This window comes from Labrus mixtus, chromosome 9 (genome assembly GCF_963584025.1).
Source record: "Labrus mixtus chromosome 9, fLabMix1.1, whole genome shotgun sequence".
In the NCBI taxonomy this organism is placed as follows: Eukaryota; Metazoa; Chordata; class Actinopteri; order Labriformes; family Labridae; genus Labrus; species Labrus mixtus.
In genome coordinates this window covers 9,768,003-9,788,002 of record NC_083620.1, presented here as the reverse complement: position 1 = coordinate 9,788,002, position 20,000 = coordinate 9,768,003, and the positions used below count along the sequence as shown (strand labels likewise).

General features: G+C 46.9%; 2 protein-coding genes across 2 annotated transcripts in view; one reads left to right on the top strand and one right to left on the bottom strand.

Moving 5' to 3' along the window:
• The window catches only part of fam131ab (family with sequence similarity 131 member Ab), a 130,928-nt gene that overhangs the window by 54,795 nt on the left and 56,133 nt on the right, over positions 1-20,000 (bottom strand). The gene's annotated exons all lie outside the window — the stretch shown is intronic.
• LOC132980179 (chloride channel protein 2-like) overlaps positions 1-20,000 on the top strand; it is a 121,832-nt gene that overhangs the window by 88,956 nt on the left and 12,876 nt on the right. The window contains exons 16-22 of the mRNA XM_061046152.1: positions 1,629-1,762; positions 3,559-3,749; positions 4,527-4,638; positions 6,172-6,242; positions 6,795-6,869; positions 8,511-8,543; positions 18,529-18,567. Of these exons, the coding sequence (XP_060902135.1) occupies positions 1,629-1,762; positions 3,559-3,749; positions 4,527-4,638; positions 6,172-6,242; positions 6,795-6,869; positions 8,511-8,543; positions 18,529-18,567 (655 nt within the window). The remainder of the gene's footprint in view (positions 1-1,628; positions 1,763-3,558; positions 3,750-4,526; positions 4,639-6,171; positions 6,243-6,794; positions 6,870-8,510; positions 8,544-18,528; positions 18,568-20,000) is intronic.

The window sequence follows — 20,000 nt, the reverse complement described above, 5'->3', positions numbered from 1 at the left end:
GATTTCATCAACTGCCTCCGATATCCCGGGGGAAATCAGCGTTGGCAGCGGTTGTGGCCAGTTCAGAGGCATGCGTTAGGTTATTCTCTCAGATCCATGAGCAAATTAAGAGAGGCTGCCCGTGCATCCGAATAAGGGAGATTTCTTCGAGGCTGCTGTTTATTTCAAAGTGTGTCTGAAGGTCTGTTTGCTGACCATTACGGACAGAAAATAGACGGGATCCCACCTGCTCTTGATTCACCGGTAATAACAGTAGGATTGTAATTTTTATTGCTGCAGCAAAACACTGACGAAGCAGAGCAGGATTTTCTGGCAACAACAAAGGCTAGAAGAGGTCAAAAAGTTCCAGCAACACCTGATGCGACGCGTTTCGGCTTGTGGCCTTCATCAGGGTCATCAGGATCCTGATGAAGGCCACAAGACGAAACGTGTCGGTCTAATTTGTTAGTGATGTGTTGCTGGAGCTTTTTGACCTCTTGCAGCAGCGAAACAGTATTTGAGTTCAGCGTCTAGGCTCTGACCTCATCACTCCTCACAGGTTTATTTCACATGCAGACATTTAAATGTGATTCGAGAGTATCTTCAACCCCCGAGTCGGAGCCTACAGGTGGATGCTGGGGTTTGTGGTGGCGCTGAAATGATAAGTGCAGCACTGATGGGGGACTGCAGTGGCGATGACAGAGCAGATGGAGACACTGGAAATCTTTTGGTGCTTAAATAGACCGCCGAATCAGGAGGGAACAGTTGACGAGTGATTGTGGGGAACGATGCGCGTCAAGTGTGAAACAGTGCAGCTCGCTTTGTCTCCAACTCGCAGGCGTTTTTATTTAAACACAAACTCTCACTGTTGTATTTATTAACTGACCAATCGAGGCAGCAGTGACAAATAACCTAAATGAGTTATTCACACCTGCTAAAGGGTAAAAACAGAGCCCAAGGTAAAAAATGCCCAAATCTCCTTCAATGCATTTTATTGGAGACGTTCGATCCCTTGCTTCAGCTTCCTTCAGCATCATGAGGATCTAAACCTTCCTGCACTGATTTCTTCTTGTTACCACATGAAGTTTGGAGGCATTTTCACTGTAGTGATTTAAGACAAACTGTGTGCTGTGTTGTTTTAAAGACGGGGGAGGGTGCTCATCAAATGAACTTTGTTTGGGAGAGAGGTCGGCGTATTGAGTTGTCACCACAATAAGGAGCGGAGGCTTGGCCGGAGCCTTTGTCCTGGCACGGCTTCGGGACTTGGCAGCGGAAGCCGTCGAGCGGCTGCTGTCATGTTTGCAGGTTTTGGCAGGCTCGGGCAGGAAGAGCGAGCCGAGTGTTTATGACTGGTGTACCGGGGCGTACAATTCTGCTGAGGCAAGATCTGCTCACACAATGTCACCCACTTCCCCCCACTGTACACATGGCCACGCCGTCACCGTCCGTGTGCCGTGTCGACGTGTTTGACCGCTCAGCTGAGGGAAAGGTGTGCTGTCAGCGGCGGCGAGGAATGACAGTTGTTTGTTTTTAAACTGCACTGACCAAGCAGTTCTCCAGCACTAGGGTATCATAATTCATAAAAGTTCATGTCCTGAGATTCAGAACTTGACGATCGTATTCTGTCTGATCCCTTCCTCTTCCCTCAGGAAGTACAACATCCGCGTGGAGGACATTATGGTTCGGGATGTGAGGTACATCACACTCAACTGCTGCTACAGAGACCTCCACAACGTCCTGCTGACCGGACACCTCAAGACTCTGGCTCTGGTGGAATCAGTCGGTGAGAAACAAACAAACAACACTCAACACAAACTAAACAGGAAGACATATTACAAGTTTATTTTAAAGGAGGAGTCAGTAGAAATGTTTGTAAACATTCAAACTGTGCCCCTCCCCCTGGGCTCATCCCCCCCCCAGAAGCCCCGCCCCCTGCAGGACGTAGTGTGTACATTTACTTCTTGTACCTTCACTGCACGCTAACGCACGCTAGCACAAGCTAACCGCCGCTGTTTGTCACCTGCCTGTCCAACAGGAAGCAGACCAACTCCACGTCCACGGGTAAAAGACAACACAAGGTTCACCCTCGTTTTAGAACGAGCTTTATCCACTTGGTGTTTCTCCTCACTGTGATTATATTTTCTCTTCTTTGCTGCTACGTCCACGTCCGTCATATTCACCGATTTGAATCACGTCCAATCACTGAATTGTATCCACTCCTAAACTCACCTGCTGCGCTGTCATTGGCTGGAGGAAACACACCAGCTCCGCCCAGAAACGTCCTTTGTCAACCAGAACAGTAAAATCAAGTCAGAGGACAGAGTCTCTGCAGACACAGTCACCACCACACATGTACAGAGGCCCAGAAGGGATGATGGAGCAGCTTCACTTTAGGAGAAGTCTGTATTTTATTTTGAACGAACAAGCTGCTGACTCTGTCTTTAAACATCTTTTTATTGTTATTTTACATCAGAGTTCACTGGAATCATAGACTTCCCCTCTTTGTGCGACATTAGAAATAATGCTGACTCATCACTACACTCACCTTCCTGCACACATCATGTATCGATCCCTTTATGTAACTTTGCATAATGAGGAAGGACTGCTGACGTCAGCGCCGGTGGTGTCAGCAGCCTTTACATGCAGAGAGAGGAAAAAGTGCATGCATGTATCAAGATTTAATCCATAATAAAAAATGTATAGGTGACGAGGTGTGTCACGCCTTCACACACATCTTAACGACACTTTGCAAGTCGTCTGGAGCAGAGCCAGACTCGATGAACAGCCGTCTTCTGCATGTGAGCCAACGATGAGGGTAAAAGTAAGTTTAATATCAGCAGGTACAGAAAAGTAAGAATAGATCATAATAGACAGATTGTTCTCCAACAGGACGTAGCAGCAGCACAGACTCGTTCTCTGTTGTCTCACGTGTCGTTTGATTCGCTGATCACCGCGTCTGATGTGATATCGACGTCCGTGTTTGTTGTTGCTGAACGGTCCCTTCTCGTCTGCATCCAAAACAAATTGCGGCGACCTTGGTGGCGCTCTCATTAAGGTGATTGATTGATTGACAAACTTGTCAGAGCACAGCTTGCTGATGGCACCGCGCTCGCCACCTCGCTGAAGTGCAAATTTGGTATTCCATCGACGTCTCAATTATGCAATCGTGCAGGAACAATTAGCCGCGGCATTTAACCAAATACATAATCAGCACGTACTGTCACAAAGGCAATTACTTAAAGCAAGCAAGCAAGCTGCCACCCTCCCACACACACACACACACACACACACACACACACACACACACACACACACACACACACACACTGGGCCCTTGTTATGTAACTCAGCTGAGCTCTCTGCAGTGCTGCAACATGTGTTTGGAGTCTCCTGCAGGCTGCTCCCTCTTCACTCATCGTCCTTATCTTTCTATATTTCTACATCTGCTCCTTCCTGTGTTCGCCTCACACACCGTCTATTTCATCTCCTCTCTCTCTCTCTCTCTCTCTCTCTAGCCTCCTCCCCTCATCTTTAATTTGTTTCCTCCTTTTTGCTTCTTCTCCTCCTCTCCTCTCCCAGAGTCCATGATCCTGTTGGGCTCCATTGAGCGCGCTCAGCTCCAGTCACTGCTCTCCCAGCAGCTCGGGCGTCTGCGGCGGCTCGAGTACATCAGGGAGCGAGCCGTCGCCGAGAAGAAACGCATGTCGGTTGTGTCGGACCCGGGCAGCGAGGACGGCAGCCACCGGGCCAGTCAGGAGGTCCGCTTCCAGGTCAGTCAGAGCTTCCTGAGAGTGGAGAGGTTGGCCCAATGATCCGCTTTCTCTTCACTTAACGTGCAGATTAAAGACGAGCACGAGTCCCCCCTGTCTCAGTCCCGGTCCCCCCTGTCTCAGTCCTGGTCCCCCCCGTCTCAGCCCTGGTCCCGCTCCCGTCTCAGCCCTGGTCCCGCTCCCGTCTCAGTCCTGGTCCCCCCCGTCTCAGCCCTGGTCCCCCCGTCTCAGCCCTGGTCCCGCTCCCGTCTCAGCCCTGGTCCCGCTCCCGTCTCAGCCCTGGTCCACCCGTCTCAGCCCTGGTCCCGCTCCCGTCTCAGTCCTGGTCCCCCCCCCCTCTCAGTCCTGGTCCCCCCCCTCTCAGTCCTGGTCCCCCCCATCTCAGCCCTGGTCCCCCCCGTCTCAGCCCTGGTCCCGCTCCCGTCTCAGTCCTGGTCCCCCTGTCTCAGTCCCGCTCCCTCTTTTGATTCTCAGTCATCTCATCACTCCCAAGAAGAGCATCCATTTGTCTAATGAGTCTGCAGACACAGAGAGAGGCGCTGAGCCTTTAAGCAGGATCAGGGTTTTTGAAAGCTGTTTCTTATCTTACCGTGTGTGTGTGTGTGTTTCTGTGTGTGTGTGTGTGTGTGTGTGTGTGTGTGTGTGTGTGTGTGTGTGTGTGTGTGTGTGTGTGTGTGTGTGTGTGTGTGTGTGTGTGTGTGTGTGTGTGTGTGTGTGTGTGTGTGTGTGTGTGTGTGTGTGTTCTGTGTGTGTGTGTTTCTGTGTGTGTGTGTGTAGATCTCTACTGAGGAGTCCACCTTCAGTCCTGTTCGTCCTGTCCCCCAGAAGCCCCTCAAACCTGCACTAAAGAGACCCTCTGTGGTGGATAGACCCACCGAGATACCCACCAGTGAGTCACACACACACACACACACACACACACACACACACACACACACACACACACACACACACACACACACACACACACAAATGAGAGTTTCCAAACACTCACAAATGAAGCAATCAAAGGGAGAAGAAAGGAAGGTTTAATAGATCCAGATGGAGTGTGGGTAATGGCTTCTCTGTTTCTAATCTCCCTCTCTCTCTCTCTCTCTCTCTCTATCTCTCTCTCTCTCTCTCTCTCTCACTCTTGCTCTCTCTCTCTCTCTCTCTCAGCGTGATTAATTAAGCTGTAATTAACACAGCGATGGTAGATCTGCAGATATTCAATCAGAAACCAAAAAATAAAACCATCAAAGTTTTGACCGGCTCTACAATAACACATGGCCGCCCATTCGATGGTGTTTCCGGTGGAGTCCGAGAAGTGGCGCTGCGTTGATTTTGTACTCTGTCATGTGTTGCTGCACTGATTTCCCTGCTGGCTCTGACAGGTTGTGTTGTTATGGCGGTGTCTGGAGTAAATATTGAATCTTGTTTTGGTCGGAGAAGGTTTCGAACTCTTTGATCTGTGAGTTTTTCTTCTGGTGCACATCCTGCATGTTGTGTGCTTCTGCAGTGTGGCAGGACGTGTTGGCCTGTCTGCTTCTGTTTGTGAGCGGTGCGGACACTCTGATTGTTTTTGACTTTTTAGTTTGTTTGTCTGCATCCACCAGTCTCTCAGGCCGTGCCCAGGTTGCTAAGTGCTCAGGTTGCTATGTCTAGAGTCTTATTAAGCTTCTGGTCACTCACAGGGTCCCGGTAATCTGCCCGTCAGTCATGTCGTCTCTGAATGTTTTAGACATTTGCTAGTGTCCAGAGGTGGTTTGTTGGGACGCCAATATTATGCCAATCCTAGAATCAATTTGAATGTACAAAGACGTGATGACGGCTGAGCTTAGTTACGGCAATGTTGCAGAAAAGAGCTGTTGACTCCAGTCCTCTGGACACAAGTGTAAAAGATGAACCTGCTGCTGCTTGCATTTATTCTGCCATTAAATTAATTTGATTAAAACACCAGAATGTGTTCATGCATTCTCCTAATACCAGTTAGAAACAGCTCCTTGTGATGACAATGCTAACCAGGTTAGCTCTCCAGTTAGTGGGTTACACAGCGTCCTGACTCGTTTATCTGCAGCTTAGATTAAAAGCAGAGAAGCCGCACTTTGAGAACTCTGAGCGCTTGTTTGGCCGAGACATCCTGAAGATTTCCACCCCAGTAATTTGGTGATTTGTGACGATCATGACGATCTGCCAAAAAGTGTCCCCACTTTTGGATGTGAATTTACTTCGATGTGTGTTGATTCATTCTGAGTGAGAGTCAGTAAGCGGTCTTCTCTGGCGTCATCCCGACGGTCTTTGCAGATGGTGCAGCAGTTGTTGTAATCGATCTCTGGATGGGATCAGTAAGAGGAGTTATCTGCAGCAGACAGCACATAAGGCGAGAATCTTATAGATATAAAATAAAAAGATCTGTCTGACCGTTTCTCTGTTTCCTCTTCAGGTCCTCATAATAACTCAGGCATCGCTTTAAAGAACCTGTTCTGTTCCAGTCCAGATGCTGAAGGCCTTGAGGTGAGAGAGCACTGTCCACACCATCATTACACACACACACACACACACACACACACACACACAGACACACACACACACACACACACACACACACACACACACACACCGACTCAGCAGCTGACATCCTGTCGTTCACACATTCTGTACACCCACACAGTCCTATGCTATCTCTCACATACAGTCCTTCACGCTTGACAGTACAGCACCTCCCACACACACTTACACACTTACACATACACACACACACACTTACACACACACACACACACACACACACATACACGTACACTCACACACACAGGCACACACAAACACACACTCAATATTAAACCTTTTTCACGTTGTGTCAGGCTTTAAATCAAACATCTTTTCACTGCTTCACTTCCAGCTTATGGTTTCTTCTTCTTACATAGACATATTTTACCCTGCGGTCAAGTCAACATTGCAGAGGTCAAAGTGGCGTTGCAAAGGCCGTGTATCGTCTTTGCCGAGTCACTGTCTGAGGTTGACGTTGTTGTTAACATTGTGTGCTTGTCTCTGGTCACCTGGAAGAAAAACAACAACTTGGAAAGCCCCACGTCTCCTGAGCACAGGAGACCCTCCAAACGAGTCCGGATATCCGTCGTGGTAAGAGCCACCGATCGGGGCGACACAAATGCCCGGAATCTGCCCGGCAACAGGTTCATCAGCCAATCAACTTGATTGTCACCCCTCCATTCCATTCCAGGGTTAATCCCCAAAATGCCGATGGACCGTGATCTGGGCCGAGGCCCGTCTGTGTCATCGTGCCGAAAGCGTTGAAAACCCTCCTCCTTGTGGAACCTGTAGCTCCGCCCACTGACCTGTCACTGCCTCTAGTTGCTTATGTGATTGGCTAAGGCTAGGGTCCATTCAGCCTAACATGTTTTCATTGGTCAGAGGAGGCAACAGAGAACACTTGACAACTGAGATACCACTTCTGCTCAAAACCAGAGCGTCCTACTCTGTTAATTTGAGTAGAATTTTAAATACTCCTTATTTTTATTTTCCAAATAAGATCCTAAAAGTCCGCAGGAGACGGAAATGCAAAGAGCATTCAGACATTTACCAGTTCTCTTCAAACAAGCGACTGATGCACATTTAAAAAAGTCTGAAAATGTTGTCGCTGAAGAACGACTTATTTTATTTTTGGGGCCTTTAGCCTTTATAAGAGACGACAGCTGAAGAGGGAAAGGAAGTGTTGGGAGGGGGGGGGGGGCTACTGAGATGAGGACTACACTTTTTCTTCAATGTTTCATCGACAGTAAGTCCTAAATTAAATCAGTAACAGAGAAGAGCTTTATATTTGTGATAGAGTCCGAAATCGGGGGGAGAGGGAGAGAGAGAGAGAAAGAGGGGAAAGACATGCAGGTAAGGAGCCAAAGGCCGGATTCACAGCCTCTGTACACAAGGCGTGCGCTCTAACCACTAGGGTACCTGCGCCCCCGCAAACCGACATTTGAAGCTTTTTTAAAAATCTGAGCATTCCCTTCAGAAGTCAAATACCGAAATAACTAAAATAACATTCAAAAAATCAGGAGGTGGTTGAGTTGTTGTCAAGTGTTCTACAAGGATGAAGCTTTTCAACCGAGCATGCTGTGCTGTCCATCATCAGCTGTGTCACCCGAGGTGTCCAATCAGTGACCGCCTCACAGGGCAGGCCTCTCACCTGCTCCTGTAGTGACCACAAACCCCATTTGCATTTGTCGTAATTAAGCAGAGAAGCTGTGTGGTACTTCATGGGTTGAATGTGCAGGGGGAGGGTTTGTTGAGGAAGGGAAGGGGGGGGGGGGGGGGGTGTGCATGCAGCTTTAAAAACCCAGACTCGAGCATCATATCTCTTCATTAGGAGGAGGCCGGGATTTGAATGACAGCGATCTAGCAGCACTTCAGATCAAATGATGATGCATGAGAAAGTCCAGGGGAGGGATTGGAAAAAAATTAACCACAAACCGGGATGAAGCCTGCGGTCCAATTACCAGCAACAGCATACGCTCCAGCAGCGATGCATGTCAATCAATGACACAAGCGTCTGAGCATGAATTGAGAAAAATGATTCCACGGTTCGAGATGATCCAGGGTTGCATGAAAAATAATCAGACATCGATTTGTGTGAAATCAGAGGCGATGAAGCGTTGAGTGATCGTGCTCTCAGAGGAGATTCAGGAACAGATTTGATTTTTGTCCGTTATCGGCTTCTATGATTATTTCATGATCTCACTGTAAGTATGATGTCATTCCATTCACCAGGAGCCACCGCCCAGCTTAAAGAGTTTCTCAGGGGTGAGCATGCGTCCTCGTTTCTTCTGAACATTTCACTTCTTCTTATTCAAACAAACATACTTGCTCAGGTAGGCCCTGTATCCACCTGGCGTTTTTTTACATGCAGAAAAGCCGGGCTGTGCGCTGAGAAGAAAAGTGCTGCACGCCCGTGCTGTCTCTATGTCACTTTTTCTCCAGACGTCCGCCTGCTGCTGCAAACGCTCTCTACTTTTTGGGAACAAGTGGAAAAATAAACGCTAGGTGGACACGGGGCCTAACACACACACACACACACACACACACACAGTCTTGATCAGTTTAAATTGTTTGTTGAAGTCCCGGCTGGTAAATGTCAGGGCGGCTATGGTTCAGTGGTAGAGTCGGTCATCTCTCAACCGGAAGGTCAGGGGTCCCCAGCTCCTGCAGCCACATGTCCGATGTGTCCTTGGGCGAGACACTTAACCCCAAGTTGCTCCCACTGCTTCATCAGCGGTGTATGAATGTGTATGAATGGATTAGGTACTTCTGATGGACTCTTTACTCAGCAGCCTCTACCATCAGTGTGTGAATGTGGAGGTGTGACCTGCGGTGTGAACGCGCTTTGAGTCGTCAGACGGCTAGAAAAGAGCGATACTAGCCCTTTGATTTTCTTTGCATTTAATTAGAATACAAATAACCAGTACACACAGTGCATCACCTGCTCTTATCCGGTTCCAGTTCATGACCGTGGATTACAGGGTGAACGAAAAACCGACTGCAGAGTGCAAAGAGTCCCCGCCCTCTGACTTTCAGGAGCCCGGTCTGCGTGATGACCACAGACCTTAATCAGAAGTCCCCAACATCCCAAACACATAAAAGATTACAACAGGAACACGCCATTCGTCATCGTCAGTCGTTAGCGTGTCGGTGAAACTCTATTAGCTCTGTTCATGATTTATACGAGAGGCTCTCACAGAGTGTCATTAGCTTCACATGTCGCCGACAATTATCCAAGCCTCGGCACATTTTCCATCATTCACGAGCAGCGAGTGATGCCGGAGCGTTCTCCATCTGTCCCTCCAGGGCGTGCGTGTGTGTGTGTAATCAGGAGTAACAGCTGATTGATGACTCTGTGTGTAAGTCAGAAGAAACATTTTGTTCTTTGATCTGCACAGGTCCAGCAGATCTCTAAGGATTTATAACATACGTTCATATTGTGGTATTATTATATATTGTGATATTACTGTTGTTTGTTTTCCCGGTGTGCTCAGTCCCAGCTCTCTAATATCCCCTAAACTCAGCGCTCTGGTCCTACAATGCAACCCACGCCACGCAACTACACGTCAGACGTGAGACTTTCCGAGAGGAACTCGGTAAACGTGGAAAATCAGAAACAGAGGAAACGCGCTGGGACTGTTTTTTTTCTCCCCTTCAGTGGCGTAAAAGGAGAAGCCTGAGGGGCGTGTTTCTCTTCACAGCGCGGTGCTCAGGGCGAGCTGTGAGGCAGCGATACACCTCAGACGCCGTATTTAACCAGAGGAACTTTAGTTTGAGGAGACTGACGAAACACATCTCTTCGTCTGCAGTCATGAAAAAGAGTCATAAAAAAACTAAATTAGTTTCACACTTAGCAGCAGGAGCGCTGCTCGTTACATGTTCTCTCTGTGGTGTCTGTGAGAGAACGCGGCACATTCCCCCTCCGTCAGTTAAAGAACTGATGGCGTGATGGGGGGGTCGAGGGGGGGGTCTGCTTTCAAACTTCTGTAAAGTCGACTGAATTTCACTCAGATGAAAACTCTTGCACCACAGCGAGCTAACACGACATGTTTTATTAATCTTTACAGCAGCTGATAGGTGCAGCTCAGCGGGGGAGGCAGAGACTCTCCAGAGTCCTCCTCTCCAGAGTCCTCCTCTCCAGAGTCCTCCTCTCCTAACAAACAGGAGGAAGCTGGGGCGGTTCAGACCGCCGTTTCAAGCCGTGATATTTACGCCCCTGTGATGTTTCACAAAGCTCAGTTTGCAAAGTCCCACATGAATAACCCTGAAGATTCCTAAAGGGTCTGTTTTCAACAACCTTCTCCTTCCTCAGAAAGATTTGAAATGATCTAGACTGCAGTGGACATTATAGAGATGGATTATTAAAGGAAGGAAAGGAGAGAAATGAAAGGAAAGGGAGGGAAAGGAAGGAAAGGAAAGGTAAGGGAGGGGAAGGAAGGAAAGGAAAGGAAAGGAAAGGGAAGTAAAATCTCTTGCCCTCAGAGATCCATCAGTAACTCGTTCAGGTGAAAGTAAAGTTCTTTATAATGAGATGCCGTCTCGTTCGTGGCCTTCACGAGGATCAGTTCGTCTTCCATACGCCTTAATTTAAACTTCTCGGGACGGCTGCTCTACTTATTCCTAATCTATGTTAATGTAACCTTTTAGTCGTCTGCTCAGTCGACTCCGAACAGAATCCAAATCATTTCTACAGGACCATCACGGTTTCCTTAGACTCCTCCTTCTTGTATCTAACGGGGCGCAGTCACACTCGGCCCGGTTGCTCCGTACTATTCTGAAGCAAAAAAGCTGTGACCTCCGAGGATCCGAACAGTAAAAGTTTACACAAACTTGTTCTTAACAAAAGACCTTCAAATAAACTTTCCAGGAAGTGTTAAAATGGCATGTGCACATTTCTCTTCTGAAATCATTCTGTTCTTAAAACGATCAGGATCCAGTTGGACTCCTGCAGGTTAGATAATCATCAGAAGAAGCATTTAGTTCCAAACGGCATTATAATCATGAGTTGAAATAATTGGCGGTTACATGTAAAAGCTTCCAACAGCGATTTTATGCCACTTCTGGTTGTTCCGGCGAGGATTTGTGAAGTGCCTCTATGAGGAGCTTGTTGTACGGACCGCACTCGGACAGACGGCGCATTGTTAGCGCAGTGAATTTATCCAAGTGTTAAGTGCGTGTTAGCCATTTATGCCTCGCAGTGAGCTAATTAGTAATGAACCCCCTGCAGCACGGTGTGTGCATTAACGGTACAGTGAGGCTGTGGGCTTGCCCCCCCCCCCCCCCCCCCCCAGCATGTGCAGAAATTCACCGTGATACTGTTTGCGACATTGCTCTGCTCGTTAGGAAAGAGAACACGTTTATGTTTCTCCTCTCTGCAGAGTTTGAAGCCCTCTGCGGTGGAGAAGCGACCCCTCCCTTCTTTTCAGATCTCACAGTTGCACTTTTCTTCTTTGTGTCTGGATGTGGTGAAGTCTGCAGCTCCTCGCTCCATGTCTGAGTCCAGTTTTGCTTCCCGTCCAGGGCTTGCTCTCTCTTCCATTTTGCATCCCTGACATCAGTACCCCCAACCCCCACCCCCTTTAACTCCCCCTTTCTCTCTGTCCATCTAGGCTGTGAAATATTGATGCAGGGTTAATGACATCAGCAGTCTGTTTCAGAGAAATGATGCCGCCCGGCCTCCCAGTCACTCCTGGCTGTTTTTCTCATTATTTTCCCGCCGCCACTCTCCTGCATCTTCGTAATGCCCCCGTGCTTTATTTATGATGGCTCGTGGGCTCCCTATTTTTGCACCTCGCCTCTCCCTCCTCCTTTGATTTCCTCGACTTTCTTTGTTTTTTTGGATCGTTGAGGAGAATGCGTCATACGTCTTCTTCTCACATTTAAATGTCACCGCGCATACACACACTCTGCAGGAGAGAAGAGCGTTCACTGATAAAAAGTTGGAAGAGGAATATCTGTGCTTATCACTTGAACAATGTTTGGCTGTCCACACAGCATCAGTTTCTCCCACCGTGCAGAGTGAAACCCAATCCTCAGGAAGGAGGACTGTTGCTCATTGGACAGAAATAGAGTAAAAATAAGAACAAGTGAACAGACAGAAGAGCAGATTAAAGAATATGAAGAATGTAAAGAGGAGTGTTTAGGAATTAATTAAAAAAAACTCTAGAGGAATTTATTATCAAGATTTCCAACCTTGCTCTAATCAAAAGCCGTTTCCACATCTGCACCCCTGAAAATATCTAGATAACTTCAGGAGGACTGCTCCAGACACTCTCCTGATCGGGCATACGCCTCACAGCAGGAGACTATTCCTGTCAGACAGGAGGGGGGGGGGGGCTCCTGAGGTAAGACGTGATGTAAAAAGAACAACGTGGAAGTCGCAGATGCTGCAACAGAGTCCTCTATGCGACGCTATAATGAGAATATTTGTCTTTCTATCAATGCTATGTGTTGTTGAACAGAATCTCAATCTGAACTAAAGAGTGGAGAAGAACATACTGGAGAACAGGAAACATAATGCAGCAGGTTCATTAGAGTATGGAGATGGTAGAGGTGGCGTGCAGACAGTCTATGGTCGTGCAGCGATCACAGGGAATAAACATCACCACCCCCTCCCACTCGCTCCAGGTGAATTCTCCTGGTTATATCCTGCTGCGTTCTCACATCAGCTCACTCTGACTTTCTGCAGAATAAAAACGAGGAGGCTGGAGGAGAAACATTCAGCTGTTTGTGTTCACACATGACGCTCAGCCTGCAAATATTCTGAATTTTCAGGAGTTTTCTGCAGGTATGAAAGACCTATCAGATAAATTAGAAACCAGCACCGCCCCCTAAAACTACAGAAGAAGAAATGTCTGACCTAAAGGACACAACAAGACCACCGAGTATCTCCAGCCCAAACCAAAGTCCAGCCATCTAGACGTGCATGGAATGATAGAAACCTAAATAAAGTCAAAACGGGGACCAAAAGCTCCTCACCACATCGCTGCCCAGAGGGAGCTCTCCTACCTGCACTCAGGGAGGAGGGAGAATCAGAGAGAGAGAGAGAGAGAGAGAGAGAGGAGGCCGGCACGTTAAGGACACTTTACAGCAGCACACCTGTTCTCACATATTTCTCCAACATTACTTTGACAAATAACTGCAGACTTCCACAGCTAACTATGATGCAGGAAGCTAATGAGCTAAGTTGCTGAGACATCTGGTGCCTCCAACTGCCAAATCCACGGCACACATATTTTTTTATTATTACTATTTTTTTCATCCAGCTGCACATTTGTTGGGACTCGTTATTATGGATTTCACGCTCTTGTAGTGCTTAGAGAAAAGTTTTATAAATCTGATTTGTTGTCATCCGACATAAGAGCGAAATACTCAGGACGTAAATATCAAACAGTGAATTCAGCTTAATGATACAGCTGGTAGCGTAGTGGTTAGTGGTTAGCACGTGCCCCATGTACGGAGGCTAGAGTAATCCATGTGGGTTCAAATCCGACCTGTGGCTCCTTTCCCGCTGACTCTTTCCCCCGTCCTGTCTCTAACTAAGACAGAGATTGTTAACGCAAATCAGACGTAGTGAATCAGGAGTAAATAAAAAGTTGCTTCAGTTGTTGTAAAAGTGAAGATGGAGGCAGAAGGTAACGGAGAATAAAAACAGGACGTAGAGCAAAGAGAATCCGTCGTGCACGAAGCCAGAAAGAAAACAACTCACGATAGAAAACTGGACCGCACGCCGACTCAGAGCTCCACAAGGGTCAAGTGGTTTCTACTTTCTTAGAAACCGCCCTGCGCTGAACAATGAAGAAAGTGAGTAAAGACGTTGAACAGTTCTCCATGTTGTAATGATCTGCCCTTTAAATATATGACAGGAGGACGTGATTTATATTCAAGAGACTGAAAAGAAGGCGTTAGTTATTAAAGGGACGAGGGTCAAGTGTTCAGGGTCCAACGTGAGCGCGATCTGAGTCGTTATGAGACTCCATTAAAAGTGTCCTTCAGGGGTCTGATGGGGAGAATATTCAGAGTTTTCATTTCCTCAATCATTTTCAGACAGGAGATACACGGGGCGGCGTATTTATCAGGAGGAGGCGAGACGGCAAAGTGACTGTCGTTTGTTTTTGGGGGGGGGGGATGGATTTGTTGTTTCATATCAGATTCTCTCGGCTGAAAAATTAGTTTCAGGTTTGAGAGCAGCAGCTCAGGTAAAACAGAACGTTTCAGCTTTGGACGGTTTTCACTCGGAGAATCAATCAATCAATCTTTATTTGTACAGCGACAATTCATAACAAATATAATCTGGAGACACTTTACAAAATAGAGCAGGTATAAGACCTTACTCATTGTTATGTTACAAAGACCCGGTGTTAATCCATCACGAGCAACATAAATTAATCCGTTACTGAAAGAATGCTGCATCTCCTTCTTGCTTTTCTTGCCTCAAAAGAAAAAGAAATAAATCCCCAAGCGTCTGCATCTTCTGTTTCTTTTCGTCTGAGCAGGTGAATTTTAATCCTGCAGTTCCTCTAGTGTCCACTAGAGGCTGGCTGCAGAAGCACAAGAAGTCACATACACACCCATTCTAAAAAGCCTGTTTTTACAGCAGAGATTAACATGTTTACAGCCTGGTTCAAAAAAACAAATAGGTCTGATTAGCTCATGTCTCGATCGACACACACTGTACGGGGGGTGAATGTTTTGATGACTCATCCGTTTTGATTTGATGAAGGATAAGAGTTATTCACAATAAGGCGTGTAGCTGACCTGATTGACAGGTGGGCGCGGTGTAACAGTTTGTCAGGAGGCTTAAAACCCGCCTCAGCTCCAGCTCTCAGTCTGTCGTTAGGTTGACTGAAAGTTAGACTGAGACAGCATTTCCAGCATGGAGACCGCCATCGATGAGATTCTAGCGCCCCCTGCAGGAACAGACGGGTGACGTCACTCAGGCTTCAATCATTCATATTCACAGTCTGTGGTCAGCGCAGTGTTTAGCGAGCTAATTCAGCGAGTACGATGGAGGGGAGGGCAGCTTTTTTGTTGTGGAAATATTCCCATTATTTAGACTTTTGTTATATTGCGTCATTCGGTCCTGTTATACGACTGCAGGGTTACACACGATGGCCGGTAAGAGAGGCCGTGCACTGACGGTAGAGTCGATACACCGTGCAAAGAGAGTACTCTAAAGCGTAACTTTCTTCAGAGGGTAACGCAGTAATGTTACGTTTCCCAACACTGATTGAGCAACATGAAAATAAGCATTTCACAGTCTGCACATGATCAGAAAGTAAATACTGCAGCAGCATGAAGTCTCCAGCTATCAGTCAGCATCGGCTGTAAACTCTATGGATCAAATCTATCAAGTAAAGATTAGTGAGGTATCTCACTTCCTACTGTAGATGTTTTAGAGCAGATCATTACTGCTCACACCACTCGAGTCTGAACATCTTTAATAGTGTTTATATAACCTTTGTTTAAAGGCCTCAGCAGTTTAATTACATACACAGATAGATGGAGGGAGCAGTAATAATATTGGAAGTACTAATGAGCAAAATAAACACCAGTAGCAGAAATCTGCAGATAACGGCACATGAGCCATAAGGGTTGGCCACCGACAGCCGCGAGGGAAACAGACATCTCAACACTGAGCTTAAGCTCCACAGATAAACCTGATTGCCTCTTTAGTCATCGCAGTACAAAGTGTAACAGCTTTTCTGAAGACGGAGAGCAGGACGCTGATGGTAATGATGCAGATGTCAGAGAGTCCACCCACGTTAAGACAGACGGCGTCCCACAGGGCGCTGCAGAGGGATCATCTCCTCCATGAGAGTTTCTCTTTATTTATCCTCTTTATTTAAAGGCTTTATATGTGATTTTTCACACTTAAATATAATAGAAATCAAGTATATCCTCTGAAAATAACTGTGAGTCATGACTGTCTACAATGAGTGTAACACTGTCTGTGATGTTTTCCGAGTTTTCCGAGTCCTATCTTCAGTTTGTTTACATCGCCAGGACGGCGGCTGACTCCTCCCCTCGAGTATAAAAGTTGTTTAATTGAGGGACTAGAGAAAAGAAGAATAACATACTGTACTCACTGCTTAACTGTGTTTCTAGATCACGCTCATTTCAGGTAAATTTACATGCAGTGTGAAGATACGAGCATAATAAAGATCGCTAGCATTAGCATGCTAACACAACAATGCACCGCGAGTTGTTTTGGTTTCATGCTGGTGCTCAAGGGCGACATCTGCTGGATCAAAAAAACGCATTTAAAGCCTTTAAGAGCATTTTTAAACATACTTTCTGTGGTTATATCTTGGTGATAATCACATTATTTATATCAGTATGTCAGCTGAGCTCCGGTTGAGAAGCAGGTTTACTCTTTTTAGATGTTAACTTCATTGTTTTCATCTTATTCTGTGTAACCAAGACTTGTTCTGCGTACTCCTGGCTGTATACCACAGGGGTATTTGGCAAATGTTGTTGTTTTGCGATTAAAATGAGCCAACCAGAGGCAGCTTCATGACTTCGTATCTACATCAAAATGTTCACCTCACCTTCTGTGAAAAAGTAACAAGAGTAAAGACGGCCTAAGCACCTCCACTCGTATCCACTCGAGGCGGAAAGATCCTTTTTTATACTCCAATAGCATCCCATAAAATCCTCATCATTAAGCACTCTGGCTGACTACATAATCCTGCAGAGATAGTGTGCGTGTGCGTGTGTGTGATACAGCAGTCTTTGGAGGTAGATTGTGTCTGTTCCCTGCTGACCCAGTCTTGGATGGTTGCCACTGATTGGGTGATCGGCTGGTTGGAAGTGGAGAGGGACCGCTGCAGGAGGAAGGAGGGAGAGGAAGAAGAGCAGACCTTTCAGCATAGCAAGCAGCGGCTTCATCTGCTTATTGTCAGCACTCTAGAGTCTCTCTCCACACACACACACAGACACACACACACACACACATTCTCATCCAAACCTCATTTAAATATGCCCACACACTTCCTCCCATTTCACTGTCAGTGGCATACAGAAGTTTTCTCTTCCTCCTCCCATCCACATACACACATCCACATCCACACACACACACACACACACATCCACATCCACATCCACATCCACAACCACACACACACACACACACACACTTCTGCCAAACAGTGTATCCAGAGGCAGAGATTTGCTCCCTTAATAGAGCAGCTAATCTTTCTGAAAGCACCTATTTTGCATGCACAGACCCACCTCTCTCCTTCTCTCTGTCTTCCAAAAAAGAAAAAAGAAACCTTCTTCTGCAAATACACACACAGAAAACACACACTCACAGGAGATGTCTGATGTTCCTCTGTCTCTAAAGTTTACATTTAATGACTTTCCGAGTGTCCTTGTGACGAGCAGAGTGATCGCTGAGACGGCAGAGATAAAACGATCGAGGTGTACGTGTGTTTGGTTGTGCGTTTGTTTGTTCTCATCAACTCCGAGCACGTCTGGCCTCTGCTTGCATAATGCTACAGTAGGGCATCTCTCTCTACCCCGCGGCAACAGTTGCTAGGGTTACCGACAGGTCGGCAACCGCAGCGATGAGGATAAATGAGCTCAGGGCTCCCATCAGCCCCTGGGTCGTACTTACTCTGCCTTTTTCTCTTGGACACACACACACACATATGTTCTCCTGCAGAGAAAGTAAATATCTTTACTCGAGCACATGACTAAACACATGTCAATCACACAGACACACATACACACACATCCTGCGGCAACCTTCTCACACACTCAGATGTATATTCCCCTCACTGAGCCTGCCACATCGTCTTCGGGGTTGCTGGTTTGAGTCCAGCTTGTCAAACAGCGTCGGCAGCGCCAGCCTGTCACTTCTGAGCCGTGAGCTCTGAGTGTGATCCATCATTATAATGATCATCTGCTCCGACATCTCATACATCACATCCCCCGCTCTCATTAAATGTACTGTAGTCGCTCCTTTAGTCACTCATTCCATTTCTGCCCATCTGTCTGGAGACAGCGGCGCTGTATCACACTCATGACATGTTGCATGTGTGAGTTTGTGTCATTTCAGCTCATGTGTACCGATGTAGCACTGCGGGCGCGGTTGAAAAGTAAAAATCACTGTAACTGGACACTGTTGTTTATCTTCTGTTTGTTGACTCCTCTGTCACTGCTCGTGTGCTCGTGTTGTCCTCTTGTCACTGCTTAACGGTTTCTCTGTTTTGAGTTCTGACTGCTTCCTCGTTTCTTTTATCCGCAGGACGATGGAGATGTGGAGGACGACATGACCATAAGAGAGGTAAGGCCCACAGCCAATCACGCAGCAGATCACCTACCACACACAAACCTCACAGCCAGTTAGAGCAGAGGTTCCCAAACTGTTTTCCTTGAGCCCCCCTCTAAGGAAAGCTGAGCCCACCCCCCCCCAAACAGGGATACAAAAAAAGTGACATCAATTGATAAAATTCAATCAGAATAAGTCTACACACACCTCCCACAAAGTGTTTTATCAGGACTTGAGTCAATGTGTTCAAATCTCATTTTGACAACCTCAGAGCAGACAGAGGCTGCAACAAGTGGAGACGTTGTCTTAAACTCTTGATGACTTTGTTTTGTTTGGTTCATTTATTAGTTTCCAGCGTATTTAAATGTATCGCAGAGAGAGTGTGTTCATCACAGACATGATGGTTCACCGTGCAGGGAGAGTGATGTGTATGAACGGTGAGCTCCATCTATGAGGCGCTGAACCTCAGTCAGGATCTGACCGACACTCCTTTCTCGTCTTAGGCCCCGTGTCCATTTGGGTTTTTTTATCTGGGCAGTAAATCGCTGACTGTGCGCTCGGGTGTGTTTGCATGAAGCGTTTGTGCTCTGAGAAGAAACAGCTGCACGTCCGTCCTGTCTCCATGACAACAGTTTGTTGACAACGGCCACTGTATGACCGACACTGCTCTGTTACTTTTTACTGCATGTTTGATATTTGAGATCATTTTTACCCGATCAGACACGGAGCGAGGAGGATGTGGGTACAAGATACGATCTGTAGGAGGCTTAAATACGGGGAATATCTTACATTTGGAAAAGAGCACCAGTGACGTCAACAGTGCGTTTCTGAAAAGTTCAAAAGATTTTCAACTTGAGCGCGCGGAGCGGCCGCACAAGAGCAGAGCGCTTGTTAAATCTCTACCACCAAAATCAATTTGACTGTTCAACCCAAACCAGTTCCCTTCCAACCCTTTTTTTTTGTAACCATCAAGGCTGCAACTGTTGAAACTAATGCAAACCCAGACATTTCACTCTAGAGCAGAATTATGATGAACCAGCAAGAGCTTTTCCAGTGATGATACGGCCCTGGGTTTAAAATATGCCAATCTACAGTACATCAGAAAAAAAGCTGATTATGCTTTCTAACATCCTGATGCAATCTTTCCCGTCCTTCAACTACCAAACACTTTGGATTTCAGAACGTCGTCACACCACGACAAACCCAGATCTTCAAATACCTCAATATCTCCAGAGCGTCCGATTACCCTGAAGTCTTATATTTTTGGCTATGACATCATCCATAATTCATCCATCAACAGCACCTCTCATTTCCTCTCTGTCAGCCGCACATTCCTCACACTTTCTCCCTCCTTCCCCTCTTTTTTCTCCCGCCCTCGAAATCACTCATCGCTCGCCCCTCACACGTCTGCCTTGACGTCGCTCCTCCCAACGTCTTCCTTCCGTGTT